Source organism: Epinephelus moara, chromosome 9, assembly GCF_006386435.1.
Source record: "Epinephelus moara isolate mb chromosome 9, YSFRI_EMoa_1.0, whole genome shotgun sequence".
Classification (NCBI taxonomy): Eukaryota; Metazoa; Chordata; class Actinopteri; order Perciformes; family Serranidae; genus Epinephelus; species Epinephelus moara.
The window spans coordinates 23,470,712-23,489,446 of NC_065514.1; the positions used below are offsets into that span (position 1 = coordinate 23,470,712).

An 18,735-nucleotide genomic window follows, 5' to 3' on the forward strand; every position below is an offset into this window, starting at 1 on the left:
AGACAGTGAGTGCTGGACGGAGCAGTGAGTGACAACAACACCGCCCCCATAAAAGAGTACTGTTTGCAGTGGAAACACTAAACTGACCTTGGGTCTAGGTACCACGTCTGAAGGGTTACTTAGGTACCATCCCGAAAGTGTCTGGCAGAAACGGGGCTTTAGTCTCGAGACAATGACCTTTTAAAGGTCTTGGTCTCGTCTGAGACACGACAATATTTTTTACCCAGTCTTGTCTCCGTCTGACAAAAAGGACTTGGGATTTATTTCAACCCTAGCAAGACCGCGACTGCAGGGATAACACTGCATTCTCTGTTCTAAAAGTTGATCTCAGCTCCTTTCTGTGTGCCTTTGTTTGTTCACAGAAAATGAAGGACAATCCCCACACATAAAATTCACCTCTGCAATGCCTTTAGATTATTTTATCAAGACATTTGTGATGGTACACTAACACATACACACATATAAACAGTGTGGCAATAAAAGAGGTGAAGGAAAAGGAATTTTCATTTGTTTTCTCTAGATGTTTCTATGGGTTGTGGATCTGTCAGATCAGTTTGAGGGGTGCCTTCAGTTTGCATGTTCCACAGTTTATCATTAGTGTGTCATGCAGTGTGAGCTTTACTACTCTTGGTATTGACTTGGTCTCAACTCCTCAAAGTCTTGGTTTGATCTCAGTGCCCTCTGGTTCTGGTCATGACTGTGTCTTAGTGTAGGCGGTTTAGACTTCAACACTGCCTGTTCCAACACTATCACATGCAGTTTTTGAATTTTCTGTTCTTTGACATCTTTTTGTTTACTGCAGTTAAAAATGCATTTTATCAATAGTACATCAGGCGTGCAGCTGTTGCCTGAGATGAATATTCCAACAGCCTGGTGCTGATTTGGCATAATTCAAATAAGCTAACTGCAATGGATTAGAGTTCTGTAACTGCACTTAACTTTAGTAATTTGCCTTTTTCAAATTAATGAAACTTATAGATATAATTTCTGTTACCCCCAGACAGCTGAATTCAATCGAATGAAAATAAAAACTTCAAAACAGCCTTGCATGCAGTTATGGATGAAAGATATAACCCATTAATCTCCAGCTCAGATGAGACTTTGCTGGTATTACTGCCACAGTCACATTAAAATGGTATTTTGATGCTGATGCTAATGGTGTAAAACGTGTCAAAAATATCAACACCCTACTCAACGGCATCTCAGTTATATGAAACTTCTAGTCCCCGCATTAGATGTGTCAAGTTACATCTAACAGATGTTTAGCCACATGTCAAGATGTCATTCAGCTCATAGATGACTCCATGTAAAATGATTTTCTTCACTGGATATTGATTGATTAATTGCATCTGTACCCTTGGTGATGTGCAAGTCTCAGTTGCAATTTTGTGGCTCTTAGTGTGGGAGTCATCTCGTGAGAAAGTAGTTCTCAAATTGTGCTCGATTGGAGCCCACTATCTCAGGAGCTCCCCAGATAAATAGAGACAGATAAATTGAGACATTGTCCCATGTCATATAGTTAAAAACCAATCTTTTCAAACGAGGCTCCAGAACCCAATCTCTCGGTCCAAAAGTAAGACTTGTATATTAAAGTCTAGGTGGTCTTCATATTTCGAGGAGGGGAGGCACTGTTGCAGGATGCGAATCCATACTATCATGTGGCATTCCAATTCCTCTGTGGCGCAGCCTATTTTCACATCTGCAATCTGCTCTCTGCTAAGAATTGTGTGATTGCAGAGCCACGGAAAAACCAGAGAAGTCTAAATAATTATGCTCACCAGGGCTTGAAATTAACACCAGCTAACTCACTCAGTCTAGGTAAAATTTGACTGTGGCAGGTAACACAATTCTACCTGCAGCTTTGTTGGCTGAGGTTTTCTGTTTCCATATCAACACAAAGCTTCTGAGGCTTCAGCTGCGGCGTGTGTGCTTGAATGTATTCTCTCCCACCTACTCGCTGTTTTTACCGCACAACTGTCTTATTGTCCATATCTGAATTTTCTGTTATTGAGTGTGTCAGGTATAATGAAGTTCAAAAAGTAGTGTGCAACTCTTTTATCTGCAGCACAGTAGTGGTGTTGTTGTGGTTTAACATGCTGTAGTCGGGATGGCAAATATAAAGAGAGGAATTGCACAATGTGACATTTTCACAGTGGAAATGTTGTTTTTGTGACTGCACAGCTATGCACATATCTTTTTTTGTGTATGTGTGTTGTGATATATTTGGCATATTTACTCCCACGTAAACATACTTGGATGGAATAGTACTCGAAATACAGTGATGCATTTCACAGTCAGTAATCAACGCTCGGTTCCTCTGGGTCATCCAGGTCCCTACAGCTATACTGGAAAGCATAATAGAAGCAAACAGTCCTTGCTGCTGAACTGCTGACTTGTTAATCAAGTTGACATCTTCACACAACAAAACATCCCAGAAGCAGTGCTGCACATTCAGGCTCACTCCAACTCCAACTTTTTTTTTTTTTTTTTTTTGGGTTGCCGTATATGTATTGCCTTGAAAACTAGGTGCATACGGGCAAGGTCATAGCAGACAGGAGATGTTGTTGTGGGCAGTATTATTTATTTGTTATACAGGTATACACAAGGAATTGTGATGCTTATCCCTGCCGGTTTGGTATAGGAGTGATTCACTGCCAGACACTATGTGGGGCCCGAGTTGTTGTTTTGTTTCAATACTTGGTTTTTCTTGCAATAAAGCTGTCTTAAGTGCTTCAGTAATTTGCAGGCATTTGATGTAATTTATGGTAGAGATACAGGGAAAAAAAGTCATTACATATCTGACATAATGAGAGTGGGTGTAATAATCAGCCGACAGCAGCTCTTTGATTTGTGTTTTTACATGACATTTGATAATGTGATAACAAGGGCAGCTCCAGTTGGCGGGAAGTAGAATGTCAAGCTGTATTCGATGCATTATTATCACCATTTATGAGTATTATTCTTATGAATAATGAATCGAGAGAGAGAGAGAGAGAGAGAGAGAGAGAGAGAGAGAGAGAGAGAGAGAGAGAGAGAGAGAGAGAGAGAGAGAGAGAGAGAGAGAGAGAGAGAGAGAGAGAGAGAGTCATTTTGTGCGTTTTTGTGCGCATTCCAAGCTGATGGCGCCTCCCTCTTCACCTGAGACGGGAACATTTGGCTAATTACGGGAACACGGTCACCAGAGAGGGGGATTCCAAAACCCTGACCTGTGTGGTTTTAACTTGATGTTATTTATACTTTACTATTGCTTTCCCTAGCCTTCTCTCCTTAGTGTCCCTGGGTGAATGAGCATGTGAATTAAAACAACTGGCAAGCAGTCGCAGGCAGTATCAGCATCAAAACAGAGAGAGGAGACGTCTATGTGTCCTGCTCCAGTTTGTTAATGTGCATAGCTAACTTATTTTCAGCTCCTCCAAGTGGTAAAAATGTATATGTCTTCTATGTTGAAAACCAAGCCCATACGACCCAGACATGTGATGAATATGCATACAGGATGTATGTGATTAGAATCACAGAAGCCACCATTCAGTCACATGTATGTAAATTAATGTATTACAATCCATCTGCTCACATCCCGCGGCCTGTGGCAGCATTGCCTGCTTTGGCTTCTTTTCATCACACCTACCCCTCTATATGACTACTTCTGTGAAATATGTTGATTTGGTGAGTTTTTGTATTAAAACTAGCTTATCTGTATAATGCCACCTTACAACTTATGCTAATGCAGATTCATTGGGATGCACCTTCCACGTATTTCTGTTTTGTAGTCTCATTTATTTGCATTACACAGACCGCCATCTGTCTGTGGAGGAGGTGAATGTATGAAGGTGTTTATCTGGCTGTCAAATCACATGGCTTGTGTGGAGGGTGGCACAATATGTTTATGTTTTTCTGACAGGCAACCCCTTTCTAATAACTGTTTTCTCTCATTAGCAAAAGTGGAAGTGTTGGGGTATTGTAGCAAAAAGTGCTAAGGAAGTATTTCACTGTTGGAAAGGTGGCATTTTCATAAAACGAGGCTGTCTATGCAGTAGAGACATGCAAATACTTTTGAAATTGGTGACCTGGGAAAACAGTGGAAAAGGGCTGTGGCAATCCGCCTTTGCTCCAGAGGTAGAAAACCTACAAATATCAGGATGCACTGTGCCACACCAGACCAATAAATGCTCCCGCTAGTGGTTGACCTAATGTGAGCTTGGCCATTTTGACGTAAGAAACAATACAGCAACCAGTTGGTAACAATTTATCTTTAATCAAAGTTCATCGGTAAAGTAAGGGTGCTTTCAGACCTAGAGTTGTCTTGTGTTGGTCCAAATCAGGGACTAATTTTGTTACTAAGTTGCATAATTGCCTAGAGTTGGTTCGTGTTCTCACGGCAGTGTTTACAAGCGGACCAGATCAGATGCCTTGTGCAAGAATGCTGCTCTTGATTGGTCAGAATTTCCATGTGGGAAAAATCCAGGAAGTAAACAAAACGTTGAAGAAGAGTACACTTGCAAGATAAATGCGTCACTTTCTAATGTCACAATGGAGGGACAACTACACAGGTTGATTTTAGCGCTGCTCATCGTGGACTATATTGCTGTCATTGTTCATTTTAGTCAAACCATACAGTTTGAAAACGAGGCGCGGCTCCAACTAGAAAACAATGTTTTGATGCATCGCATATACGCTGAATGTGCATATTAAGGCAGTACAGGAGGAGGCGCACATTAATAACCCTCCAGGACTGTAACATGCTCATGTTTAACCCAAACAATGTATTATAAAGGCCCATTTATGCTCAACGTTAAATACGGATCCGGATACGGACGGAGCCTTCTGTCCGTGCTCCGCGTTCATTTCGTCCATATTTCTGCACGTTTCCATAAAGCTTACGGATACGGGCCAAACAGAGCAGTACCACCGGGAACTGTGGGGGCAGTGTTGCTGTCACTACCCAATACGTAGTTCTAGTGAGACACGAAGAAGAAATAATTAAATTTATCTCATCGGCAGTACTATAGAAAAGAATTCTCCGTCCTCCAGTTGCGATGTATAACGACCTCACCGACCACCGCCTCCTACAACGCTGCCTCTGTTTTTGTCTTTTATGCAAGAGGTACATTATCAATATCTCCTCCACAGTCGCCATGTTTGTTTTTGAGTTTGTTGTTATAAACTTTTGACGCTGGGCTGCCCCCTGGTGAATATATTGGTTAACATCCATGCCAACGTAAAGGACGCATGGAAGTATGTGGGCAGTGACGGTAACATCGTTTGAAACGGACGTATACATTTTCGTATGTAAAGGGAGCATAAATGAGCCTTTAGACTGCAGTTGGTTCGGATCGAGGTCGGAACACGTTCTCACCACAAACAAACCGCACTAGAGTTTGTGTGTAACGGAACCGAGACCATGTCTTCAAGAAGGTCTCGGTCTGGTTGTTTTGGTGTGCACCTGAGTGCGATTGCTGTGGTTACACCTGCCCAAACGAACCGCACTTAAGGGGCGAACAAACCTGAGTGCGAATGAACTGAACCAAACAAGGCTTTTCTGAAAGTACCCTAAAATATGTGTCTGAAAACATTTGAGGTGAGAAATAGGTAACACAGTAACATTTAATCAGCCCTGCTTAGTTTTACCATTTGATGTCAATTTTTTCAGCCTCTGTATTTACAACACAGGAAACAGTATTGGGCCCACTTTCTGTTCAGAAATTCTTGTATTACAGCCAATCAGTGCACTAAAATATGTTTCTGAAGACATTTAAGGCCAGAAATAGGCAATACAGTGACAGAATCTTTGTTTGTATTTGATCAGCATTGCCTCGTTACTGTTTGATCTGAGTTTGATCTGAGTTTAAGAAAGAAAGAGAGAGGGGAGGGGCTCTCTCTTGATATGTTTCTTTACTCTTTGTGTCCATGGTTGCCAGCATTCAAAAATGAGGAAGTACAATCTGTAGTTCAAGCATACTACTCACATTGTTATGATACAAAGCTGGCTGAAAATGGGTAAAGTATACCTTTAAGAGGAATGCTGTCTAAACAAAGAGAGTGACTTTGACACCGCTGCTTTTGAGATGCAATGTGAAAGGGATCTTTCTCTAACCTCCTACGTTTAACCGTACAACAAAGGGGGCAGATCAGAAAATACATTATTTTTGGAACACTCATACGGGTTGTTTTGGAGGGCACTTACAAAGCCCTTTTTCTGTCTCTTGGGTTTTCTTGGTCTAAATAAGGTGAAATTGCAAAGAGTACTTAAAAGGTCAGCTATGGTTCTTAATATATATGATTGTCAAAGAAAGATATAATGTAGGTTTGTTTATTCTGAAATCCAGTTGTCAGGTGCATGTCTGAACTATACTGTACATACCATTAACTGTACGAATGCAGCGTAGGACAAGAAATATCATCTGTGCATCCTTGTCAGTGCGTCAGTATTGACATGACTCACAGTATATGTTTGTTAGTGCGTAGTGGATGTTAAGTTTGCACTGACCTTGATGGCATTGGTGGAAATTTGGATCTCATGCAGCTTCCTCATTGTGCCGTCGCGGTCAATGAAGTAGGACGAGGCCAGCTGATGAAGGGCTTCCACATTCTGAGTAGCGTTGGCGAGCTTCCTGTCCAGCTTGTTTTTGGCCAGGTACATAGTCAGTGCCTCCTCTCCTACAGGTAGCACAAGGAAATGGAAATATGATTAGGATTATACGCACTTAATGCCCTGGAAGTTTGAGGGGGGAAAATACTCGCTATGCTTAAAGTGTTAAATTAAAATGTGAGTAAAGCATTTGAAGAACTGAAGAAATTATCTTGATTTAAGGTGCACTGAATAAATAATGTGAGTGTACAGTGGATATCTTCATTTGTAAGAATTGTCCAATCCAGGCTTATCTCAGCAGGCAATGGAGCTCTTAACAGGAGGGATAAGTCAGAGGTCTGAATACCAAGGCAAGCAGTTTCAGCTTGAGAAACCAGATGCCCCAGTTTTCCAGGAACAGTCTCGGTATTTGCTGCTTCATCCCCAGCTGGCACCATCCCCAGAAATGTCCCCGGATTTACCCCTATTGGGATGGCATTATTTCCATGAGAGGTCCAGTGATATAGAATTTTTAACCCAATACCACAGGAATTTTATCCCGTTGAGAACAAATATATCACATCCGGTATCTTTTTCTTTTTCCCTCAGCTTCCCACAGGCAGGGAGAAGACAAATTGAATATAAACAGAGAAACAGAAAATAACAATACCAATTGCAGGGATTTAATAAGTGCAGAGAAAACTGGTAAAATATAATTCAGTACAGGAGGCTAGTGTGGAGCCACTTGAGGAGGCTTGTACCTGTTTGTCCTGGATTACCACACACCCACTGATTTTTTTCTACATCTGGATGACTGACTAAAATAACTTAGGCATGCTTAAATCAAATTACTGACCCTGTCTGGTGATACTAACACTGCCTGGAGAGGTGTTAAACCATTTCATCCTCATCTAATTCCCTCTCTTACTTCTACTTCTATTCTTGCCAACAATGCTTTTAACCCACCGAGGAATATCTTACATAGCCAAGTTGTTAGATCTTAAATCAGCAACAATCTGTTTGGTGTCTTGCTGGTATAAATATCTGCCACAATTAAGCCAAACACTCCTGATGAGCTATTGTTATTGTTAGTGGTGACGGTGGTGTCATTTCTGAGTAGTTTAAATGTAGACTCGGGTGGACGTGAGGTTCTTGCTCATTTGCTGAGGTGAGGATGAAGTTACCACCTCCAGCGTGATGTGAATTTACAATCACCTCGGCTGTAATAAGGTCACAACTACTGTGAATATAAAACTGATTTTGCACACAAAAATATCAGCATGCCTGTAATCTCTCTTCATAAACGGAGTCCTGTGCCTGGAATTAAAATTTGAGAGGTGAGAAATGAAAGCCCAAAATACCCTCACCCTGACTGATGTGTGAACAGTATGTACTATAAGTCAGGTCGAAATGTCCACAGGAAAACAGCGGGTGGGTGGGGAATTGTGTTTAAATTGAACCACTGACCTTTCAGTAAGTGTCTCTGTGTACAGCAAAAAGAAAGGAGAATGCGAACGCTTGAAGCAGCAACAGGGCTAAATATTTACAGAGCACCAGACAATCTCTCTGATTTGCATGTCATGTGTTTGTTTGTTGACACACTATAAAGGGTTGAGCTGCTCATTCTTTACACATCATATTTCTCCCATCTCTCATCCCTACAAGCAGAAACAGATGCATAAAAAGCAAACAAGCAAACACCAATTCGCCTCCGCGAGCTCACACAAACTTGCCTTCGAAGATTGTTGTTCAAATGGCGAACCATATGCATGGAACTCGTTCAAGAGCATGTGACATATGTTCAGGTTCCCGGCGATGTGAATGGTTATTTGGCCCCCAGCGATGCATTGGAATTGGTCACTTAACTTGTGGTGACCGTGACTAGGGGTGGGTAGCAGTCAGGGCCAATGTCTCATGCCTGGTTAGAGTACAAGCACTGAGGGGACGAGGCTCCATTCTCTGACGCTACCATGCTCTCGCTCCCTCGGGGGTTAGCAAAGTTACTTACACACACTTGACTTACACTATTGCACAAGAATAACTGTCGCACATTAGGCCCTTCATCTGCCCCTTTTTTTTTTTATCTCTATTGCAACTTTGTGTGGCACGAAGGAGGTCCTCTGTACATAAATATGGTTACTGCTGCTGGTCAGACTAAATCATTACCTCTGTGGCTTTAAAAAAAAAAAAAAAAATCATCCGTGTGCACCTTTCTGTAAGTAATACATTGTGTTACATTATTACAGGGCGCCTCGCTGGCACTCTGCCAGAATTAATCAGCTCATGCAGAGCTTATGTGTTTACAGCTGAGAGGTATTCAGAAACAATGTACTGTTTCACCTTAAAAGAGTGTGTGTGTGTGTGTGTGTGTGTGTGTGTGTGTGTGTGTGTGTGTGTGTGTGTGCGCAAAGGCCTCTCCTACACATGTACATTTTTTTTTTTTAGTAGTCCTTTTTTGTGCATGTGGATGTCAATTAGGGGTTGGAGTGCAAGTAGGTTTTTAAAGTAATGGAATAGCTGGGAGTGCTCAATTTGGCGTTAATGGTACATGTGTGGGTCACTTCATGGAGAACATTAAACTATACTGCTTTATACTGTGCAGAGGAAAGCTGCTAATGGATGAATTTTTCCCCCCCTTTTCATCCCATATAGAACCATATAGATTCAAAGAATACACATTAGTTCCTGCTTTATTCTTTTATGCATTTAAAGGAACAGTGTGTATGATTTAGGGGGATTTAGTGGCATCGCGTGGTGAGGACTGCAGATTACAACCAGCTGAATCTGCTCCTGGTTAGAATTCCCTCATTGTTCATTGCTTAGGAAGTTTTGACCAGGAGCTGAATTAGGTCTCTTCCTCTCCAAAACAAATGGGTGATATAAACAGGTAGAAACACTGAATTAAACAGTGTCACCTGACAAATCAGTGTTTCTCCAATGCTCTTTGACATGTTAGAGGCGGGTCGCTAGCCCAGCACCTGCCAGTGTGTGCTCACACTGTAGAAATAATGGACGTAGCTACTGTGACTCTACCCATGGGTTTCTGGACTCCTGTTTTGAAGCCTCGAGTTTGGCTTTCTAGCCGTCACCATCCTTTTTTTTTTTTTTTGGAGCCAGAAAATACCATATTTGGGTGAGAGGCTGGTGCCGTGGAAGAGCAAAGGGTGGATCTGACTGAGAAGCTGAGGACACTTTCAGCAGACAGCCTGTCACTTAAAGTGGCTTGCCTTTAAATATGCGTAACTTTAAGCCATAATAAAATGTAAATAGGTGAGTTATATAAAATTCATACTCTGTAAAGTTGTTGTAAATGGAGAAATTAACGATAGTGAGCAAAACTTTTTTTGTACCAGGCTGTAAAAATGTTTCTTTCTGCTGTAAAGTTGGGCATTTTAACATGGGAGTCAACGGGGAATGACTCACTTCTGGAGCTAGCCTCAAGTGGCCATTCAAAGAACTGCACTTATGGCGATTTCCCATTGGCTTAATATTTAGCCATGGAGGTTGCAACTTAGTGCGCACCTCATTTCTGAACCAGACGTCCAGGAGTTGTTGTTTTTTTTTTACCATGAACCGAATTATCTCCAGTGTATTTAAAAAAACAGTGTGTATGATTTAGGGGTCATTTAGTGGCATCTAGTGGTGAGGACTGCAGATTGCAACCAGTTGAAACTTCTCCTGGTTAGAATTCCCTCAGTGTTCATTGTTCAGGAAGTTTATACTGGCAGCCAAATTATCCACAGAGGACCTGGTGTTTTAAACAGGTAAAACACTGAATTAAACAGTTTCATGTAAAAAAAAAAAAGTATTTTTCAGACAGTATTTTTCAGACAATCATGGTGGCTGACACAAAAACATGAATCTTTCCTTCTAGAATCAGTGTTTGGTTTGTCCGCTGTGGGTTATTGGAGAAAGATGGTGGTCCAACATGCATCTCCATAAACGAGAACCTACTCCTTATGTAGATAGAGCACATTTTCAGGTAGCAAAAACTTGATTGTTATTTTCAGTTCTATATAAACTTAAGAATACATTTATTATATTCAATTTCTGAAAATATATCGCCCTGAATCCTACACACTGGACCTTTAAAATGTGGTCTGTGTATATTCTGGATATGGGAAAACAATTAAAGCTCAACACAAGCTGTGTTTTTCACAACAGACTTCAGCAGAGAACACTAAAATTCAATTAGAACAACAAAGAGAAACTAAAACATGATGAAAACATAAATAAATGGCCACTGATTACTGTATTAATCTGACCTTGAAAACAGTTGGATACACCTTCTAAAATAAAATACACGCACATGATACATTCAAATAAGTAGAGAAGTGACTTCAACCAATTTTCTACTCAACTGTAACTAGATTATCCCTGCTTTATGCAAGAGATATTCTAAAAGTGGGGCTGCTGCTTTGAGATAGCCACGCTCTCAATGCCCAATTATGCCCTGTGCTTTTTATGTTGGCAGCAGAACAACAGCGACGACAAAAAAGTTTCAAGCACAATGTGGCAAAAAGGTAGTGTCGGCAGCCTCCGCAGGGCAGTCTTCCACCAGAACCTCCGGCACAGCCAGTGCTCTGTGAACTCTAGCCTCAGGCTTCAGTGACCATAAGTCATTTCAATAAACTACTTCTTCCTCTCTGGTGCTAAAGGCATAAGACTGCTGCACTGAAAAGGTCTCAGATCCAGTCATATAGGTTGTGTAATCACCGAACAGTAGGAGGGCAAATGAGTCCGCACAGCTGAGATACAGTCCCTCCTACATGTGGAATCTTTAGCCGGTCAATCTCGGTTACTTTTTAACAGGTCAGCCTGACCTTAAAGTGAAACTATGTAACTTTTAAAGAAAAATATATCACTTTCTTTCTATTTAAAATTATAAGCAGAAATGATGGCAATAAAACGCACCCGTCTTCAGTTCAATACACTGGTATTGCGGTTGGCATACTTCCTAACCTCGAGACCTTGAATTTAGGGTGTATTTCAAAACTTAAGAGGGGGGTCCTCCCTCATAAAATGAGTTTCAGAGACTCTATTTCCTACATTCAAGTGGCTTTTAAAGAATGAAAATAACAAAATACTAAGTACCCTGCAGCAGTTTTATTTTATGTTAAATATATTTTTATTTATTTGCCTTAGCATTTCTTTTTTTTTCGTCCTCACCCACCTGGCCCAGGCTTGGCCAGACTGATCACATCAGAAATTTGCCAAGACAGTTCTGGAGTTGCTTTTTAGATCCATAAAATATTTTGGTTTCGAGGAACTTCCACTGCCGGAGCATATCCATCATGATGGAGGTTTATAGCAGCTAGTAATGGAGTGGCAGGTGAGTGAAACCTAACGTTATGATTTGCCTAAGGGTGTGAGTAGCTTCAGCGATCAGACAACTGGATGTGGGCCATTACTCAAAAGGAAATATTAGAGTTTTGGCTCATGTGGTCCAGAGACAAATTGAGTCTGAGGCGCAGATACTTTGGAACGGAACTACAGATGCAAGTATATTGGAGCAGTTTTCCCGTAGCTCCTCATCCCAATCACAAGAATAAATGTTCAAATTGTAGGTGTCTGCACACCAAAGATATGCAACTTTGCACCTTATTATGTAGGGGATATAATGAAACTTTATGTTTGCACATTTATAGTGCACAGTACCCCTCAGTGAAAATATGTTTCTGCACGCATGAAAACAGTAGACTTTTAGAGTCATAGGTGTAACTTTCTGAGACATTTTTTGGTAACACTTTACTTGAAGGTATCTACATAAGAGTGACATGACACTGTCATAACTATGACATGACACTGTCATGAACTTGTCATAAACATTATGTACATGTCATAAACGTTTATGACTGCTGTCATTAAGTGTCAATTGGTTTTTGTAATGACAAGTTGACATTGTTTGGGTTGTCTTGATTATGACAACTTGACATTAATCAAAGTGACATTACCAGAAGTTGTCTTTGTCATGACAAGTTGACATTAAATTTGTTTGGGATGTACTTATTATGACAACTTGACATTAACCAGGATGACATTACCAGAAGATGTCTTTGTCGTGATAACTTGACATTAAATTTGTTTGGGATGTCCTTATTACGAATGGGTAACACTTTACTTGAATGTATCTACATAAGAGTGACATGACACTGTCATAACTATGACATGACACGGTCATGAACCTGTCATAAACATTATGTACATGTCATAAACGTTAATGACTGCTGTCATTAATTGTCATTCGGTTTTTGTAATGACAAGTTGACATTGTTTGGGTTGTCTTGATTATGACAACTTGACATTAATCAAAGTGACATTACCAGAAGATGTCTTTGTCATGACAAGTTGACATTGTTTGGGTTGTCTTGATTATGACAACTTGACATGAATCAAGGTGACATTACCAGAAGTTGTCTTTGTCATAACAAGTTGACATTAAATTTGTTTGGGATGTCCTTATTATGACAACTTGACATTAACCAGGATGACATTACCAGAAGATGTCTGTCATAACAATAATAATCATTATGTCAACTTGTCATAAACACAAAAAGAGGTGCATTTCTTGTTAATGTCAAGTTGTCATGACAAAGACAACTTCTGGTAATGTCATCCTGGTTAATGTCAAGTTGTCATGCATTATGGGCTGAGGCAGTATGGCGTCAGAGAGTCCCACCATGGCTACAGAGCCACCATGGTTGCAAAGGAAGTACATATGGCCCCAGAATGAACCTTGTTTTAGTTTGTGGACAATTCAATATATTTTCTGTTGCTGTGCTAACCTTTTGGGACCTGTCTAATATCAGAATATTCAGGAGACTATTGTCGGGCATGTCGAAATGCTGGACATTTGTTGAGAGACTCTAAAAGAAATGAAGAGATTTGTATTTCAAACCTTTATGTTTTTTATTTTTGTAGTTTTCACAGTGTCTGCGTAGGATGGAAGGATGGGAATAAAACTTAAAAAGACATCTATGATGCGTGAGCTTTATTTCCTTGGACCGGTGCAGTTACAATAGGGCTTGGCTTATCCAGACTGTATAGTGCCAGAAACATATTGTGATAATAAAATGGGCAAATGGTGTGACAATTTGTAATAAATCAGGAGAAATGCAGATGAATTGTGGCCCTGAGAGGAAACTGTGGGAGGGCAATAAAAATCAGGAGTCTTCTGGGAAAACTGAGAGGGTTGGCAAGTGTGCCAGTAGCTCATGGTGCTAAATGTTAGCTAATCTTAGCAAAACTGGGGTTGATATTAACTTGTTCTGCAAAAGTTACCACTTGGAGGTACGTCTTTTTGCCCTCTTTAGGTAGATATGCATGCCAATGGCCTTTTCAAAAATGTAGCTGCAGTGAATTTAATTGCACATTTATCTTCTCACACTTTTCACGAGCGCTGCATCTCGTCTGTCCCTCAACTCAAATGCTCTGGACCCCTCTGCACAAATACCAACAGAATTCACAGTGAAACAGCAGTGGTCTCACTCAAAGTGTAAAACTGATTTCAAACATATGAGGGAAAAGGGAATGACAGATGTGGTGAAATGTGTCCCTCACAGCTTTTGCAAAATGCAAATTTGTCCTTCACACTTTTTTTTCCAGATAGCAGTACCATCCTCTAGCATTTATATATGGTACAGCCTCAGCTGTGCAGTGACTCCTTCACAGCTCTAAAGCCCCGGACACAGAAAGGTTTGAATTCTACTGTCAATAAACAGACTGCACCTACAGTATTGTTCTCAGCAGCTGCAGGCAAACCAAAGACGTCAGGCATCTATGTCAAACTGTATTGATGTATTTTTCAGTTTGGGCTTCAGAACTCAGTTAAATTCTGGAGCATCGACTCACAGTGGTGGTGTCTTTTGTTGTGAAGTCTGAGATGTGTTCGCTGTGTTTAAGCTTCAAGTCTCCCACGCGCAGTGTGCACCCTGGATCCAGAGGGGTCATATGTTGCACTTCAAAATACACATCCCTTGATGCCTACTTTAAAGCATCCACATATGCCAGAGACTCGGCTGCGGGTAGTACGAGGTAGTTAAAATGTTCAGACGGCAGAAAAGCAGCAGGTAATTGATAATTATTTCCTCAAAAATCTTCGGCAGACGCTGTCACTCAGTAGTGTTAAGGGAGAGTAAGTGAAAATCTTCCTCTCTTAAATGCTTGTTAGAATACAGCTTACCCTGGCATTACTGCCGTATTATATTTCCACACATTTACGAACTCCAAGAGCTACAGTTTTAAATTAACACGGTCCAATTTCCAAAGACAACAAAAGCTAAAACTGCTGATATCATTATTATTACTATTATTGTTGTCATATTATTTGTAAATAAATCAGATATGATCATGTTCAGCATTAATCTTTTATAGTGTAACAACCACAGCACAATTAGTGAGTCATTGCCTCGCTCCAACCTGGGCCAGGAACCTCTCCACAGGCATTATAAAGCAGGCAAATAAAAAAGAAATATATAAACCTTTATATTCAGTAAGAGTGTCTCCATAAATCCAGACACAAACAAAGGGTATTGTCACAAACAGCTTCTTTTTTTTTTTTTTTGTTCTCTGAGCACTGAGTGTTGGTGCCTAGTGCTTCCAGGCACAATTGTTTTTTGACATGAAAAGAAGCCAAGGCACAATAAAATACAAACAAAAAATAAATAAATTGGAAAAAAAAAAGGTCACACTCTACTTACGATCCAAAAGTAATACTCAGCTAAACTTAGGGCTTTAGTTTTAAAACTGGGATAAGGGACAGGGTTACATAATCAGTGGAAAGGATTAAACAAGAGTGTCCTCACCAAAAAACAACAGCAGCGGTCAGCTGTTCAAACAATGGAGCTCAGTCGGCAGAAGAAAATGCTGGCAATGTATGTTCTGCAAACCTCAAATATGTTACATTTCTACGTTTCATACATCAAAACAAGGTTTCCAAAGTGACATATATGATGCTGACTTTGGGAGGTGGAGGGGATGATGAATAATGGGACACATAAAATGCCTGCCAAGCTGCAGACTACTGTTCAAGACCAACACACAACAAAAAAAAGCAACCTGGCTCTGTTTTCTGTTGCTTTTTAGCCCCCAAAAGAGGGTGTTTTTAAGCACAGCTAGTTTTTCTAGCAGCTTTTTAGCAACCAAATGTGAATGTTTTTTAGGAACCCATTGCCGTGTTTCCTGTGGCTCTTCAGCCTCCATATCTGTGTGGTTTTTAGCGACCTGTGGGCGTTTTTCCAGCAACTTTTTAGCCCCCAAACATCAATATCATAAAAAGTTGTTTTTTTTCCCCAACTGAGACATTGCTGCATTTCCTGCCAGGATTATGCCAAACCACAATCTTTTCCTAACCATAACCAAGTGGTTTTTCCTGCCTAAACCACACATCAACCACAGCATTGTTGAAACGCAAAGTTTCGACATACCCTCTAATTATAATGTACGAATGTAACACATCTGTGCTTTGCAGACACGCACAATTAAGGGTGTGCCTTGTCATCTTGTTTGCGATAATACCGGTATAATTTTAGTATAGTATGAAACATTCATATTGTGATACTGGCGATATTTCGACTTCGTCATACTGGGGAACTGCCCATTGGTCCGACAGCCCATTGGTCCGACAGCCCATTGGTCCGACCATATTAAACTCATTGTTCCGAAGTCCGTTCCGAAATCATCATGATGCCCTGTGGTTAAGGTCTGGTTAGGTTTAGGCACAAAAACCACTTGGTTAGGGTCAGGAAAAGATCATGGTGTGGGTTAAAATGAAAAGGAAAGTGACAAACACATAAGCCGTGAGCCTGCTTCGCCTCAAGCCTTTCCCAGCTGACCCAGAGCCGGTCGTGGCGCGCCATCAAGGCAGAAATACGCCCGCCGGGAGCCGTTCAGCACCGCGGACCGTCGGACTAATGGGATGTCGGACCAATGGGCTGTCGGACCAGTGACATGGACCTGTCATACTGTTACCCACTGCAACAACAAGCATGGCTGAAAGCAAAATTATTACCGACTCCACAGTGGTTCCAAAAAGAGGAGCAGTTTAGAGTCTTTCAATAAGAAAACGTTATATTTAAGGCTCTGAAGGACAAACGGGGAAAACTTTTCGGACAAGTGGTCTGGGCAACAACAGTAAACCAATGTCTACTTCATCCGAGGTTTCTTTGAGTGCGGTGACCCATTTATTTTCACATGTGCTCACCTTCACACAGGTAAAACACTGTAATCTGTTAATCTCAGGTAGGTTTCCATTTAATAGTTTCTGAGTCAACAGTTAACTGTCCAAATTTCAATTCATCAGTTCTAGTTTCCACGCTACGAACTCATTATGCTGCCACACTTCACGGTCAAAAAACTGTTTGCCTACCCTGTCACACACCTCCTGCTCATCACCTGCGTTAACTGTTCTAGTGCGCCACCCTGTGTACATACAACAAAACTGCATCTATTTACATAAAGTCAATAAACTGTGGCGTCGTTAGGCCTGGACATCCTGAATGTTTTATGAATAGCTCCAGACTCAGTCAGTGGCTCCTCTGGCAGCAGCACAGTGTCTCTCCCTCTGCTCTCTCGCAGTGGCACACGAGAGTCTGTGTCATAAAGGGATTTTGTCACAAACCTTTGGTAATGTAAACCAGTGTGCCGCTTGTGGCTCAACAAAAATAACATAAATGTGAATGTGCAATAGTTATGGTAGCATAACAGCCTGTCACAGGTTACAGCATGATGATTAGAGGAGAAATGTCAGAGCATAAAGGTCCAGGTGGGGAAAAAAGGAAAAAACAACAAAAGAGGGGGAAAAAGAGATTAAATTCTGTTGTGCTTTTAATATTGTATACAGAATCTGAATCTCACCAACAGTTACTGTTGTTAACAAACTAAAGAAACGAGAGATCATGTTTCTACAATGCCAATGCCTACTTGTCAATGGCAATGGCAAAGGATGTGGGAGGTTTTACTGTCACACAAAAATCTTACGGAACAGAAAAGGGTGACTGGCTGGACATGGAAAGTGTGTCAGGACAGGAGACTCTGGTTCATTACTTAATTTAAATCCCTACCTCAGTTTGTTTTTTTGAACGCAGTCTTTACCCAACCCTTAACCATGACCATGTTCTTCCCCTAAATCTGAACATGGACTTTAGTTGCCTTAATTTAACCTGACCCTAAAGGTGCCCTGTGGAGTTTTCTTTTGGTTTTGTTTGACTGTGTGTGAATTTGCATGCGCGTCCCCTGGTACACGTGCACAACACAAATTAGGAACCCACTCATAAACATCAGTGGTACTATTAGTGGCTTCAACTGCAGGGGTGCCAGATCAGAGACTCTTTTAAAAGGATCACATGGGTCATTGTGGAATGCTCTGTTGATTAAAAACTGTATGTCATTTATGCATGATGACTTGCTGAGATGAAATATGCTTGTGACACTGTCAGTTTGTCACTTTGTCAATCAGATACTAACACCAAACTATCCAACTGAGATACTGCAGTATGAAATAAATTTGAAAACCCAATAGAAAAAGCTAGAAAGTAAGAAAGGTTGCTTTAATCTTGATGTGATGCTTCCTTAATATGTTCGTAAAGGTCTTTATCAGTCAGCAGCATTTCACTCAGTCAAGCAGTGATGTGGCACTTGAGGAAGATTACCATGCCCAATGATTAGGCAAAAAAAAAAAAAAAAAAAAAAAGAAGCCAGGTGACATATAAACGGTCCAATGGTCATGCATGGTAACCATTTCTATTCAGTTCAGAGGAGGAAATCTCTAATAGGGCTCTTCACACTTGACCACTCAACTCTAAGTAGCTGGTGAGAACGAGAATTCACTTCTTTCCTCTCGAGTGTATAATGACTCCTGAGACCACAGAATGTAGGTGGCTAAAGAGAGAATTAGCCTCTTCTTCTTACTTTATCACTAGCCTGCTGTGCACATTTATTGCTTCATATAACTGTGTTCTTTAATGGGCAATCCCAAGATTGAGATAAGAGAGTACTGACCCATAACTCGAAACAAGATGGCCTCAAGGTTATAGATAATATGGTGATAACTCAGAGGTAGAGAAGAGGAGGCAGAGGTTAAAAATGAATGAAAGGCAAGAAATGTAAAGAGAAACAGGACAAATATAAAATGATGCAACACAATGAGATTAGGAAGGATGCTGTGGCTGAAA

At 40.8% G+C, this 18,735-nt stretch overlaps 1 protein-coding gene across 3 annotated transcripts in view; it reads right to left on the reverse strand.

The window, feature by feature from the left end:
- Window positions 1-18,735, reverse strand: part of brinp1 (bone morphogenetic protein/retinoic acid inducible neural-specific 1) — a 252,612-nt gene that overhangs the window by 66,400 nt on the left and 167,477 nt on the right. For all 3 annotated transcript variants that reach the window (XM_050052795.1, XM_050052794.1, XM_050052796.1), the window contains one exon: window positions 6,485-6,654. In XM_050052795.1, the coding sequence (XP_049908752.1) occupies window positions 6,485-6,654 (170 nt within the window). The remainder of the gene's footprint in view (window positions 1-6,484; window positions 6,655-18,735) is intronic.